The sequence below is a fragment of the Hesperophylax consimilis genome, chromosome 25, assembly GCF_061612785.1.
Source record: "Hesperophylax consimilis isolate HC1 chromosome 25, BYU_Hcon_1.0, whole genome shotgun sequence".
Lineage (NCBI taxonomy): Eukaryota > Metazoa > Arthropoda > Insecta > Trichoptera > Limnephilidae > Hesperophylax > Hesperophylax consimilis.
Genome location: NC_142860.1, coordinates 19,368,106 through 19,384,357, shown reverse-complemented (window position 1 = coordinate 19,384,357; position 16,252 = coordinate 19,368,106). Strand labels below are relative to the sequence as shown.

Sequence of the window (16,252 nt, the reverse complement as noted above, 5' to 3'; positions counted from 1 at the left end):
TTTCACTATCATTTAGAGAATTTCTTCCGGAAGGTTTATATTTATATAATACATTAATATTATATTTTTTGATAGTTGAGAAAAGTCGAGCAACGCCGGGTGACAATAGTATCAGCTAGTGACAATATTATTTCTCTTCGTAGCAATTACGCATGGTCATGTTTTCAAGCAAAAACATAACCTTACATGAATAACAAATTATGAACACTCTGAGATATCAATCAAGATCAAAGAGCAAGCATCTTTAACATTATAACAATGTGTATGTAGGTAGGTACTTGTGCCACATCATTAAACGCGTCACAGCTATTTTCGATGACACCTAAGTACCATTATTTTACATACAAATAGCAATTAACAACCAAGTTTGTTTTGTTTGTTTGAACAAGTAAACGGAACAATAAAATGATCGTAAACAAAATGATCGTATACAAGGAGAAAACTTACTGATAAAAAATATTGCTAACTTGTTGAAAATCTCTTCAAAGTATTCGTATTACTGTTTAAAACGGGACTGATGGATTTCCTAACAAAATATCAGTAAAACACGAATGTGACGTCTGAACATGTGTTCAAAAAAATACAGGTATTTTTGCACTTCGTCATTACACAATAATAGGATAAGCGCAGTTGTGTGAATACGTATTACGATATATTATGAAAATACTGATAGTTTGTTGGATAAAATGTCCCCTTCTGTCACCTTTTCAACAGGATTTTAATAAATCAGCAGTACTCATTTTTCTCAGTGATACAAAACGATCGTAACCAAATGATCGTATCTCTCAAATAATTGTTATCAAATTATCGTAACTCTTAAATAATCGTAATCAAATGATCGTAACTCTTAAATAAACGTAAGAGAAATGATCGTAACTCTCAAACAATCGTAACTCTCAAATAATCGTTATCAAATGATCGTAACTCTCAAATGGTCGTAACTCTAATATATTTGTAATCAAATGATCGTAACTCTTAAATAATCGTAAGATAAATTATCGTAGCCAAATATTTATAAGAAAATAATAGTGTCTTTGTATCATGTTAAAGTAAAAAGATTTGATATTTTTTTATTTATTTTATAAGATAATGTACAGTTTACGATCAAAAGGTAATTTACGATCATTTATGGTCATTTACGATCAGATACGCTTACATAGGATCTTGTACATACGATCTTTTACAAGCGATATTTTTACATACGATCTTTACGCATACGATGTTTTGGCATGCGATCTTTTACATACGATATTTGACATACGATCATTTTGCATACTTTCAAAACGTCGGTTACCGGTGAGTAACCACCAATTGTGATTTTTAAAAGTAAAATAACACTCATTTATTCACTAAATACAAGCAGTTTTTTTTAACAGCTACATAGTATCGATTTGAGGGATTGGGCGGTTACTCGGCTGAACATAAGAAAGAATTTATTCAAATTTTTTTTGAAAAAAATCATCAAAAAAAGTCACGGGAGACTATAATTTCATTTACATTTTCGATAAAAAATCAAAAAAACTTGGTGAATTAGCAGGGGTTCTCGGGTTCATAGGGTGAGATTGAGGGAGACCTTTTTCCCCCTGCAGCTGGACTCCTACGACCCATCGCGCGCCGCAGTGGCAGGGATACTTTCGTTATTCCAGTTACTCTTGTGCGGAAGTCACATAAAAAATAGGAACGTGAATTGAATTTCATTTTAGATGTCTACAACTAGGGGTTGCCGAATTTTCCCTAAGGCCAGTAAATTAATATAATATGTATAATATTAATATCTCTTCAAGATGTTCAATCCTTCTCCTCAAAAATACCTTCCACACAGCATACCCAAAGATGACATAGACCCAGAGGGAAATTATTTTCCTCAGGGCCTCCTGTGTGGTGTTAATGTAAAAAACAAGAAAATAGTTCAAAATTGTTATAAATATTTATGACTTAATTATTCTGTAAACTTTTTGCAATTATTCTAAAGTTTTGGCCAGTATCACGCTGGTACAAGCATTAAAACAAACGCAATTTCAATCCATTTTAGACTTTTATTACTTCGTCTAATGGGAGACCTATTCCACACAAGTCAACAGCATTTAAACTAATGGACTACAGTTTAATTATTTTTTTATCCATTGTTTGTCTTCCACATTATCCGCATTGATTGGCTTCTAATTATTGGCACTGGGCATTCAGAGAGCATCGCATCAGTAGGGTCAAAACATCAATTAACGGCTCTCACCTCAATCAAATGACGATCTTCCGACCGATATAAGGATTACATCGCCACACTTTCAATATAATCTATTCTCTTGAGCATAATACCAAGGCACAGTCATTACATTATCGTATTAAGTGTTTTGCAATAGCAATTCCAGTAATTACGATTGCTACCTTGATTCGTATTATTATTACATGTACAAGTCAAAGATACATGTTTGCGTGTGCGTTGCAGATCCGGATTAAGATTTGATAAAAAAACAATTAAGTAACTGTGATGTATGGTAATAAGTTCAAAAATAGAAAAAATTAAAATCATAAAGCTTACTCCAGAATCCGACAGATGTCGCTAGAGTGTAACAATTACTTGTAAGATGAGATTGACAGGGAACCAGCAAGCAGGTAACTGTGATGTATGGTAATAAGTTGAGTATTTAAGCGATAGATGGCGCTAGTCATAAAGCTTACTCCAGAGTCCGACAGATGTCGCTAGAGTGTAACAATTACTTGTGAGATGAGATTGACAGGGAACAAGCTTCTCGAACCAGAGAATTACCAACCCTTAGGTACTTGAAATATAGTAATCGTTTTATATTACCCACACTCAGGCAGTCAGTGCCTTAGTGGGTTTTCATTTCTTTTGTAAACTATTTGGCATTATATATTATGTTATTTTATATTATATATTAATATGTATAATATGTATAAAGAAATGAAAATAAATAAAGTTAAAAAAAAAAAAAAAAAATGAACAGTGTAGACAAATCCAGACCTATTATTATTTGTAACGTAAATAAACACAATTATAAGTAGAACCTTTTATTTTTTACAAAGAGTTCCCAACACTTAAATCTGCAAAGTAAGCCAGATATAGCAGTAAGAAATGTAATTTCTTTTAGATCTGAAACCCTACTAAAGCGAAGAAAAATTTTTAGATTTTTATTTTATTTATAATGTTTGTAAGACAAGATTTTTATGCATAGCACAAATGATAACATTTTTTTATAAGCAATAATTATTCGCCTGAAATGCCCATTACAATTGAAAATACCTCCCGAGTAACCAAAATTAAAAATAATAATATTTGAAAAATCAAAATACTTTACGGCCATGTCTCGACGTCTTTAACAAACCTTTCCTACAAAAATAAAATGGTTGTTCACAGGTGGGAAAAATTGTAATAAGCCATAATTGTTGATGAAATACTAATAAATATTTAATTATTTGTCGAGTTTGGAATAAAAACGATGTAGCTTAGTGGTTTAGATTAGCTGACCGGCAATAAATATTTTTGCTGCGGGTTCAATTCTCGTCGACGGCATTTTGTTTTTACTTGACAGGTATTTTCGATTGTTATGGATATTTCAGGCGAATAATTATTGCTTATAATAATTTGTTACTAATTATAGGTTTTATTGTGATTAATTTTTGGGTTATTATGCCGTGTTGCGCTTCCTCCTTCTTAAGTCAACTTTTCGGAGAGCTTTACAGTGTCCATCATTGATATCTGCCCTGCTGATGCACTCTTTAACACCTTCTGAAACGTTGGCTTCCGAAGCGCAATACGGTATTAACCCAAAAATTTATGACGATAATACAAACCCCGTGAACATCTCAAAATCATTCCAAATTTTAGGTTGCTTACAAATAATGTCAATCCACTACCTTTTGAAAGGTTTATTTTTGTCACGATGGATAAAAGAAGCTTCAGAAGCCAGTTGACAGTTAAATTAAAACTCTCCCTAAAATAATTTTCTTAGATCCATATTTTTTATTATCAAACATACTAATTTCTTATATCTGTGTTGTGCGTTAGTTAGTTAAAACTGCGAGAAATCTGATTCAATGAACTCAATTTGGTTTGGATTCAAATATAGTTTTCAAAATTGAAACTGATTGTGTGAAGAATTCGGACAAGCGATAAAGGTCACTATGGTATTTAAAAAAATTGGAACTGATTGGTCAAGAATTGAAACTTTCCTATCATTTTTTCAAGGATCAGTCCTAGTTTAAGGCCCCGTGTTAAGAGGAAGCTACAAGCCAAAAATGTGTATATTCTTGGTATACCTTATATCGTAGGTAATAAAATAAGGCATTAAAATCGCTTGACAAACGGAGTCTAGAAACGTTCGATGTCAAGCAAAAAACTGTTTTTTATTTATTTTTTAAATAATTTTATAAGAAAGCAAAAAAGTTTATCAAGTGAAACTGTCACAGATAATCTTTGCTATAATGATGTATTTTAAAAATTTTCCTTTATTCGTTCATACGTTTCTATTAAAAATATATATTTTTTAGTAGTTTGCATTTATGTTTTTTACTAAGTAATTTAATTTTGTATTTGTATTCTACTCAAGCGAAGCGATAGGAAAACTTTCAATTTGTCTAAAGCATATTTTTGGTATTCATAATGTACACCAAATCGTTATAAAGATTAATCAAAATAATGATTTGGCATTAAGCTTCGCCTTAAGCATTCAAATACGGTTTTAAAGGGGATATGTAAATGCGAATGTTAGAGGGAGCGCGCTAATATAAAAAAAACGATAATATTTAAGCAAAAATTTTGAAATACAGCTACAATCTCTCAACAAATGCTTTAGTTCCATTTAAAGATACACTGTAAATTTTTGCAAGCCTATAACATATTAAAAACACAACAAAAAGTGTTTTTAATAATTTTCGGAGCTTACTTTGTGATTTTATTTTTGTTTAGGGAATTTCATATAATTAACGTTTCAGCATAACAAATGTATATTATCTTCAAAAATATTTTATTTTTATAGAACTTAAGAATTAACGAGAAACTTGTTATAATTCGGTAGAAATTGAGTATGCGGGGGCTTAATACAATTGTTGAAATGTCTATTTACCAGGTGTAGTTCCAAAGGCTATTTACAGCTACATTTTTTTGTCGTGAATTCGTTATTGAATGTTATTATTTAGTATATATTTGGAAGGCTTATAAAACAAATCTGAATGCTAACAAGATTAAAAACAAACATCACTTCCATTTTAGCATAAATAAATTTAAAATGTTGCTAATTTGGAAAGTTTCTGTGGCATCCAAGGCTCCACTACTAGGCCAAGGTAGGCCTCATTTGGTGAGACGATGGAAGTTGGACCCAACAGGTGGGAAGCTTAGATTTCTATCAATTGCATTCAAAATTATTAATGTGCACCCAAAGCTGTTTTCTCATGGAGAAAACAGCAACACACGAAGTGACTCTGGCACGCTCAAATACATTTAAACAAACTTACTAATTATTTTTTTAATGATAAACTGACGTTTATAAGACAAGGTTTTTTATGCATAGCACAAAGTGTAACTGTTATATCTCTGCTTACTTGCAGATTTCTGTGTTGGGAACTCTTGGAAAAATTAAAAGGTTCTTTACAATAATTACGTGTATTTACGTAACAATAAATAGGTCTGGATTTAGCTACACTCTTCATTACCCGAGGATTGGTAATTCTCTGTTTCTAGAAGCTTGAAGTCTGACAAGGATACCCCACAGGCAATTGCTACACTCTAGCGACATCTGTCGGACTCTGGAGTAAGCTTTCTGACTAGTGCCATCTATCGCTTGAATACCCAACTTATTACCATACATCACATAACATTATAAGCAATAGAAGGTGCGGGTTCAATACCCGTCGGCGGCATTTATTTTCACTCGGGAGATATTTTCAATTTGTATGGTTATTTCGGGCGACTAATTATTGCTTATAATTTTTTTTTTTTTTTATTAGTAAAAAAAGATACACGAATTACATAATATAACAATTACATAATATAATTACACAATATATTACAGTTATTAATTACATAATATAAGTATTTGATGTACCCCCATAAATAAGCAGGGCTTGTATGTATGGGGGTGTTGTTATATTGGTTTATATTTGGTACGATTCAGTTCAACTGTTCGGAATACTTTTTAAGGTGGCTTTTGAATTCGTTTATATTTGCATTCATGTTTCTATTTTTTTCTGGTAATGAGTAAAAAAAATTAACTTAATAATTATAATAATTTGTTAAAGTAACTAACTTTACTGGAAATTATACCCAGGATCTCTGTCATACCGGGATAATGATTTTTAACCACCCGAACATCGGGAACCAGGTAGGGGAGAGTATGGTATATCGTACCGGTCGGTAAATCGTACCACCTCGATATTTTTGCTACGGGTCACTATTTTTTAATCCTAGAAATACTCTGCCAACTGTTAGAAGCGTCATAGTTGTCCAGTCATTTTTATTTAGTGTTGGATCATGCGTGCGCTGGCAGTGGAGTATTTCTGTTTTTTCACAATCTTCATCTAATTTTTTCGGCTCCTGCGTAAGGTGATTTCGTGTTCACAGGTAGGTATGTTAGTTTTTTCTCAAATTAAGTTCACTTAGCATTATTGTATTCTACAATTTACTATTGCAAAATCATATTTGTCACCGTCGTTTACATGTTTTGTTGTCATTTTTTTATAAAAACTCGGAGTTTGTTAAATCGTACCGAAAATCATTTTTTATAAAACGTGTAATTAGAAAACATTCCAGACGCTTGTAAAATATGATTTAAATAACTCTCGTACCCAATAAAATAAGTATTTATTTGAACCTAACTCCACTTCTCTAACCCATTTCAATCATACAGTATTGAGAGTTAAATGCGAAGTGGTACGATATACCATACTCTCCCCTAACCATCAAAAGTTAAAAGAAATTCATATTTTTAAGCTTTTTTTCTGAAATCTTTAATTTGGATTTAAGGCTAAAAAAAAAACCTAAACAAATTGAAAATTTATTTATCAAACGGTGTGGCAAAAATCCAGTATTTCAGTTTTTTTGAAAGACCTTGTAATAATAATATAGTAACAGAACTTGAATGTAACCTTCACAGAACTTGAATGTTAACTATGAAATTCGTTGAATTGTTCTAATTTTTTTAAAACAAACCTTCCTTAGTAATTTTTCTTTTTAACACCGTTTTGTTTACATTTCTGACCATCTCGGTAAAGAAGACAACGATTTCTATGATACCATATTATGAGCTGTTCCTAAAACCGAACAAATTAGCCTGACGGGTTAATGTTCTATTATAACTTGTTAAAAAAATACTTACTTGTTAGTTTTTTTTGCTTCCCTTCTGAAAACTTTTAACATTATTCTAAAGGTCCGCGTTTCAAAGGCCTCTAATCTGAACGTTCTTCTACCAATAAAAAAATAATGATGTACATAATATTGATACAATAATGTGATTATCTTTTTTCTGCGGATCAATCTTCCGTGGCCTTTTTATGACATTGCGTGTTGAAAATATGCATTGACGAAGTCAACCGAACACTCCCGATATTTCTCGAAGTCTCGGGTTTTCTTTCCTCGCGACCTTCTAGGTAGTATTATAATTTTTTTTTGTTCAAATCATCTGACGCCATCTGATACGGTCAAAGCCCACGTACGTTTTTTAGTTATTTAATTTAAAAATATATTAATTCAACAAATATGGCAGTTGAATTAATAGGAAGACGAAGTCTAAGGTTGACTTGTTGCACTGCATTACATTTAATAATCATCCAACGCAATTTTGAATTTTAGGAAATTGAGTGTTTTGTCGGCCTGTTCCAGCTTTTGATCAGCTGATAAGTATAACCGTCATGCTGTTCGGTTTCTCACCTGGTAACAATTTGATTAAAGGCTGAAACCGGGCGATAATCAGTATTTAAGGCAAAGCACTACGAAGTAATTCAAAATCATGTGCTTTTTAAATGAAAATTTTATCGCTTCGAAATATTTTAAATGCTTTCATAATGTGAGTAGAATACATCTTGACCTTTAATTTAATGCTGTGAGTAGAACACATCTTGACCTTTAATTTAATACTGTGAGTAGAACACATCTTGACCTTTAATTTAATACTGTGAGTAGAACACATCTTGACCTTTAATTTAATACTGTGAGTAGAACACATTTTGACCTTTAATTTAATACTGTGAGTAGAACACATCTTGACCTTTAATTTAATACTGTGAGTAGAACACATCTTGACCTTTAATTTAATACTGTGAGTAGAACACATCTTGACCTTTAATTTAATACTGTGAGTATAACACATCTCGATCTTTAATTTAATACTGTAAGTAGAACACATCATGACCTTTAATTGAATACTGTGAGTAAAACACATTTTGACCTTTAATTTAATACTGTGAGTAGAACACATCTTGACATTTAATTTAATACAATACTGTGAGTAGAACACATCTCAACCTTTAATTTAATACAGTGAGTAGAACACATCTTGACATTTAATTTAATACAATACTGTGAGTAGAACACATCTCAACCTTTAATTTAATACTGTGAGTAGAACACATCTTGACATTTAATTTAATACAATACTGTGAGTAGAACACATCTCAACCTTTAATTTAATACTGTGAGTAGAACACATCTTGACATTTAATTTAATACAATACTGTGAGTAGAACACATCTCAACCTTTAATTTAATACTGTGAGTAGAACACATTTTGACCTTTAATTTAATACTGTGAGTAGAACACATCTTTACCTTTAATTTAATACTATGAGTAGAACACATCTTGACATTTAATTTAATACTGTGAGTAGAACACATCTTGACCTTTAATTTAATACTGTGAGTAGAACACATCTTGACCTTTAATTTAATACAATACTGTGAGTAGAATACATCTCGATCTTTAATTTAATACTGTAAGTAGAACACATCATGACCTTTAATTGAATACTGTGAGTAAAACACATTTTGACCTTTAATTTAATACTGTGAGCAGAACACATCTCGACCTTTAATTTAATACTGTGAGTAGAACACATATTGACCTTTAATTTAATACTGTGAGTAGAACACATTTCGTCCTTTAATTTAATACTGTGAGTAGAACACATCTTGACCTTTAATTTAATACTGTTAGTAGAACACATCCTGACTTTTAATTTAATACTGTGAGTAGAATACATCTTGGACTTTAATTTAATACTGTGATCAAATATTGAACTTTGAAACAAAGCCATTTATAAGCCAGAAATAAATAAAGTATCAGGCCTATAAAAACTTATATAATATTCAAAATCTCATATGTACGAACCCCTTTTCGGTAATGGTTTTATTTTATAGTGTGTCAAATTAAGTTCTTTAGAAAATTATCGTTTAACATTTAAATATTGTGGCAAAATAAAATAAACACTTTTACGCCATGTTTTTTTCTTGCATAAATCAAAACAGGCGGCTGGTGTTAAGCGGGAATTTAAACCTTGTCGCCATATACATGAGTGTTACTGTTATCGGCCCGATTCCAAATATTACACGACGTGGTGAAAAATGAAAAATAAGAGTATTATTTTCATGAACTAATCTATAATCCTAAACAATTCACTGAAGAATACGCTCCCTGACATATCAAAATCCATTTTAAATATGTGTGCATGTCAAAACCCATATTAAATATATAAATTTTATATAATGTATATGATTTATATATTTTTAGTAAATACTTCACAGAAGAATACTCTCCCTGACTTATCAAAATCCATTTTAAATATGTATTCATCTCAAAAACAATATTAAATATATGCATGTTATATTATGATTTGTAAATATAATAAATACTTCACCGAAGAATACTCTCGCTGACATATCAAAATCAATTTTAAAGATGTGTGCATGTCAGAACCCATATTAAATATATAAATGTTATATAATTTATATGATTTATACGTACTCTCCCAGACATATTAAATATGTATATTTTATATAAACATGTTTCTTTTTCCTAGGGTCCGGAGTGCCAGGAAAGCGAGTAGGCTACATGCCCCAGGAGATTGCTTTATACGGAGAGTTCAGCATCAAGGAGACGATGATGTACTTCGGATGGATCTTCGGCATGGAGACCAGGGAGATTGGCGATAGGCTACAGTTCCTGCTTAACTTCTTGGATCTGCCGAGCCAGAATCGGCTGGTCAAGAATTTGAGGTTAGTAATTTAAATAATATTATGTCCCTTGTACTCTACTTCTTATACCAGTCCAGTACTCCAGTACTCCTCTACTATTTATTCCAGTCCAGTATCTACATACATGCTGACCTCAAATACTTTAAATAATAACCTAAATCACTCAGATTTGAAGTCATCTCAATTGTCTACAAGGCGATTAATCTGTATGACACACTTCCCTTGAACACCTTAATTCTTAAAGCTCTTAAAAAATACTTATTAGTTTGAAGATAATTTCTATTCTGACGCCGCGCCGAGTTCAAAAGTTAATTGTGACTAGCTGTACTGTACGTGTAGTTGCGTCTCACCTTGTGCTGCATGCCGTGAGCCGCGAGCCACCGGACCAACAAGAAAGTGAACACGAGTGCCATGATGCAACATGTAAATGTGCAGAAATTGCAAACTGCGTCATATGACAGCACCACTTAAAGGCGCCACAGACAGAGTGCCACTTAAAGGTACACGCTGATGGCCTCCGTCGCAATATCAACCGGCTTCTCCCGATCCGGCACAGACGTACAGACCTGGACAATCATCACCCCAGGAACCCCTTCTAAATCACCACACACGTAGCGAACCACTTGTAGTGACCTACGGCAGAGATGTTTGTAATTCATGAAATGGTTCTTATAACCGCTTCCCAAATTGAATAACATAGTATAGTGTTAGCAACCTCCATTAAACATAATTTTACTTTAGAGTTCTCGCTTCTCCTGTTCAACTTGTAATTATAACGATATTACACGACTATCCTTCTCTTTGCAAATTAAGATGTAACCATCACGTACTCTTATGTACGAGTATATCATAAATAAATTAATAAGTAATAAAGTCGCTATATGAGTATTGTTTAATCTTTGCGAATGCTTGCCGTGGGTAATTTAATGCAGTCGCTATCCTATCGCTGGAGTTAATATGGTTTTCGAAATAACTGGTTATTTTCTCATTCATCCGACAAGAATTTTATGATAATTTTGCAGGTATTGGTATTACGCATCGGTAAATTTACTCTGACGCGCTTTACTACAAGATGTATACACAATACTCGTATTATTTATTTTTATTTTATTTATTAATCTTAAGTTAGCTCACATCTTCGTGTGTGCTAATAGTTTTATAAACATATAAACATGTACATTGTTTGGCAAACATAATCTTTCTTTAAATATTTCAATAAAGTCACAAGAAAAGAAACATTAATAATTGAGATAGACATATTTTCTTAATTCATTTTTGAACTTATTAATATTTTCTATCACAGCAATTTCCTTCGGGATTTTGTTATAGAGTTGAACGGCCTGGTACATCAGAGATTTTTGGGTGCTTGTTTTTTTTCTTGTTGGCAATCTAATTTGCTTAGAATTTCTCGTCCCGTGTTCGTGTATCTCGTTATTGTAATTTATTTTTCTTTTCAGTTCCTTAGACATCATCCCTAAGTTAATTTTATGTATAAAAATAAGTACGTTCAAATACGCAGTTTGCTTCACCGTCAAAATATTCAGCTCCTTTAACATGTCTCTTATCCGTGTGTATATGTTGCGCTTAAGTATTAAGTATTATTCGCATTGCTTTATTTTGCAGTATTTGCATTTTTTTCATTATGTCGAAACTAGCTGACGTATACTTGGCGTTGCTAGGGGTTATCCTTTGTAAATAGATATACCATCGCAGACCTTTCTCTAGGCCTTTTTAAGATATACATTTCTGTAGTACATTATTTTATTGTATCTCATAAGTGCTCATGTAGTGCTCGAAAGTATAATTTTTCAACTTGATTATAAAACATCGACTTTTCTCTACTTATAAATATAATATGCATGTATCATATATCTACACCTTCCGGAAGAAATTCTATAAATGATAATGAAAACCCTTTCAAAATCCGTCGCGTAGTTTAGAAGAACTAAGCGTACAAACAGGCAGACACGGATAGCAACTTTATTTTATACTATTTAGAGATGGTTCTTGATAAGATACTAACAACGTCTTCACAAAAAGCACATCTAGACCTAAAAATATTATAATTACGATAATTGCATCGGACAGTCCACGAGGCTATTGTCTGTTACCTTACGTTCTTAGAATTTATAGCTCGAATCCTGACTCCTGACTGCCAGTCCAATTAAATTAATTATCTATGTTCTATTCTTTCTATTTTACGTTAATGAATCGAAGCTTACCAGAGAGATAAGAATTATATTCAAGACTATACATTACGTACATAGTTGTGAGGGTATTAATTTGAACATAAATCTTTGAGACACTTAAGCCCCCGTACACCCAATTTCTACCGTTTATAACAAGTTTCTGCTTTACTCTTTAAGTTTTTAAGTTCCAAAAAATATATTCAACAAATATATTCTCGTATGTCATTTTTTTAAGATAATATCTACACATTTGATATGCCGTAACGTTTATTATGTGAAATTCCCTCGAAAAAAAAATTGAAAAGTAAGCTCCGAAAAATATTAAAAACACTTTTTGGTCTGATGTCTAATATGTTATAGGTATGAAAATACACAAACACAACTTAAGTATTTATCGATAGATTTATGCTCTATTCAAAAAGTGTGCTTTATTAAATATTTTCACCATTTTCGCTTCATTATTGTCGTTTTTTAATTAACGCGCACTCTCTAACATTCGTATTTACATATCTGTCTTTCAAACCACCTTTGAACGCTTACCACGAGGCCTTAGTGCTAAATTTGTAATTAAATCAATGTGAGGTACGAATTTCATCTTGTCATCGTAAATGACGCCCAGAATTTTGTCTTTTCATCGTAAATGACGCCCAGATCTATTATTAATTATGCGTTCCTTCAGGCTAATTTGAGAACAACTCACATGGTCTCACAGAAATCGTTGTATCTCCCTCATTGTCATAGTGAGAAATATAATCTAAACTGTTGTAAAAAGCGCAATTTTCCCTGCGAGAGGTCCATTGCAAAAAGGGTGCCTTAGTACATATCGGCGTTAGCTCAGGTGGTAGAGGTTGAGATCATGATCATCAGGCGTCAGGTCAGCTACGGCTCTTACACGGGGAACTAATTGCCAAACAAACCACTCCGAATTCGTCAAAGGAAACGCAAAAATGGGGTATGAAAGTATATTCACAAAGCACAATTACAAACAGATACACAAATGAGATGGGTCATTTACATCCTAAATATTCCTAGCGGTTCGTTAGGAACAATCTCTCTTGATAATTTAGGTTCTGGCTGGCAAGCGTGTGTGTAGGCATGATTCAAGTCACAAAAAGGCACATAAAGGGTAAAGATAGTTAATCCGCTTACATGAATTTGTAGTAGGTTTCGCGTACATGTTGAACCACAAATGGAGGGTTATCTTCCGTACTGTACGCGCTATTACGCGTACATTTCTCCATTGTGAGTAGGCACAGCAATTAGGTACAGGCTTCGAAAATACTTGTACAAAGCGGCCGTTAATTTAGGCGCGCAACGATGGCGTCCTGGTTGATAGCAAAACAGACATGTTGACAGGGCCAAGGCTAGATTGAGAGTGTGGGCGGCCGTTGGTGATTTGAATGGCCGGCGTGTGTCGAGCGTAGAGCAGTTTACCAACTTGGCCGTGCACAGAGCGGGCGCACGCGCACAGCGAACAATGGTAACAACTCACCGCTGACTAATTTGAATTCGCGGGAGTTTTGAACGTGTCCGATTCGTTACGTGACACTGTATTCAAAAGACAAAACACCACGCTATATATTCAAATATAGAACTTAACCACAGAAGAATTAAAAATCCTGTCCCGAATTTGAAAAAAAATTATGAAACTTCATGAATTATATTTTTAAATGAAACGCCAAAAAAGCGTGGTGGTAGAAACGTATGTAATACATTTGCCTAATAAAATGCGTGTGTTTTTTATTTATTTATTGTTATCAGTTATATTTTAATGTATTTCACATACTATCTTAAACTATATACTCTTTATTTTATTTTAAATTGTATACTTTTTATATTATTTTAATTTCTTCTATATTTCATACTTGATTTATTATTTTTTTTACTGTATATTTAATCAACCACCACAACACGGGCATGTGCCTAGCTTGGTGGTTTTAACACACCTTAAAACTGTAAAAACCAATAAAAACACTGAATAAAGAAAAAAAAGTTTAGTTACAAAAAAGTAGGTAAAGTGTGCCATTTTTATTTATTTTTTATATTTGCATTCAAAATTTGCATATTTCAAAAAATATATGTTTAATTCTAATGATACTATTTGAAAGCGGATTTCATCATCTTTCAAAAACATTTTTTAATTTTTGGATATGTTTAGAAATACTCCATTTATTTGGATTTTATTATAAGCGGAAATACTCTGAGAGGCCTAATGAGTTAAATATTGACATTTTTTATATTATGTTGAGTGAGTGATAGATTTTTTACGAGGAAAACTGATGAAAACTAGCTCATATCAGGTTGAAAATTTTTCTTACATTTACACGTCAACATCTTTATCTACACCAACTGTTACAAACATCTCCCTAAAACCATGTGTCTTTCTGTGTTACAGCGGAGGCCAACAGCGCCGCGTCTCCTTTGCAGTGGCCCTGATGCACGACCCTGAGTTGCTGATCCTGGATGAGCCAACCGTGGGAGTGGACCCGCTTCTGAGGCAGTCCATCTGGAACCACCTGGTGCAGATCACGCGCGATGGCAACAAGACAGTCATCCTGACCACGCATTACATCGAGGAGGCCAGGCAGGCACATGCGGTAAGAAATAACAGTTTCATTTGAATATAAATTTATTTATGTAATAATTAACGCCCTTTTTCGGCTTGCTTTTACATATGGATACTAAGAAGTATAGGTACATTATTTATTGTACATAACTGAATTGCTTCATTAACTACATTTTATATTTGTTTGAAGACAAATTGAAGATGTTGTTATAAATTGTGGCGCCCTTTTAAATTAAACTCCGTTATTTTTGAGAGCAAACTGAATTACTTTAATTCACAAATGAATATACACTTTCACATGACATGACAAGACACTTTTTATAGTAAAAATACGCTAGATACAGGCCAGTTCTGTGATTCTTTGGGAAAGGGAAAACCTTTGGTTGTTTTTGAGCAAGATCGCATTTTAACGGAAACCTAACCTTTTATATGAAAAAAGACTGTTGACAAACTTCAAATTCAACAGTCAGCAATACAGGAATTGTTCTTGCCTACGCGATTAAATAACAATAAATAGCAGAGGCGAGAACCTTTCACAAATACTATAACCTAACCTTCACAGGTGGCACTAGTGGTACATAATTAATCCGAAAATACTGCAATAAAAATAATACATGACTTGGTATAATTGTTTCCCTCCATTAGTATTCTGGGCAAAGAGGAATACATATGGTAGTTAGTCTCAGAATTTCTGCACTGAAATAAATCCTGACTTCTAGTATTACGTTGTGGAATCCGGAAGCTTATCAATTCTAGCAATTCCGGACTATCAACTAAATCATTTAGAATTTTATATAGAAATACCAAGTCAATGAAAATTCTTCTGTGTGACAATTTGAGCATATTTATATAATAAAAAGTGTTGTAGTTCAACATAATTGCTGGAATACCCATTTTAAAATTTATAAAACGTTAGAATTTGTTTTGTATTCTTTCAACAGCTTGTACATGTATATTATAATGTGGGTTCCAGACAGGAGAATTGTACTCAAGTTGACTTCTTACATAGGCAAAATATAACAATTTAATACACTTTGTATTGTTAAAATTTCTGGTTAACCTAGTTATCCTAGTTAAATCCCAACATTCATATTGGATATAACCTAACTTTATCACATTTACTTTCATTTTTAATGAAGCCAGACTAAATCAATGAGAAGATCGGATGTCTGCTGAGAACATCATAGGTACACGTCAGAAGAAATAATGTGTGTATTTTACCGATATTTTTGTACTTATTTATATGCCCATTAGACTTTTAAATACATACATATATGTATAAAAAAATATGAATAATAT

At 32.5% G+C, this 16,252-nt stretch overlaps 1 protein-coding gene across 5 annotated transcripts in view; it reads left to right on the top strand.

Annotated features, from left to right (window-relative positions):
* Window positions 1-16,252, top strand: part of snu (ABC-type transporter snustorr) — a 225,669-nt gene that overhangs the window by 197,527 nt on the left and 11,890 nt on the right. For all 5 annotated transcript variants that reach the window (XM_089646631.1, XM_089646634.1, XM_089646633.1 and 2 more), the window contains 2 exons: window positions 10,024-10,219; window positions 14,783-14,984. In XM_089646631.1, the coding sequence (XP_089502757.1) occupies window positions 10,024-10,219; window positions 14,783-14,984 (398 nt within the window). The remainder of the gene's footprint in view (window positions 1-10,023; window positions 10,220-14,782; window positions 14,985-16,252) is intronic.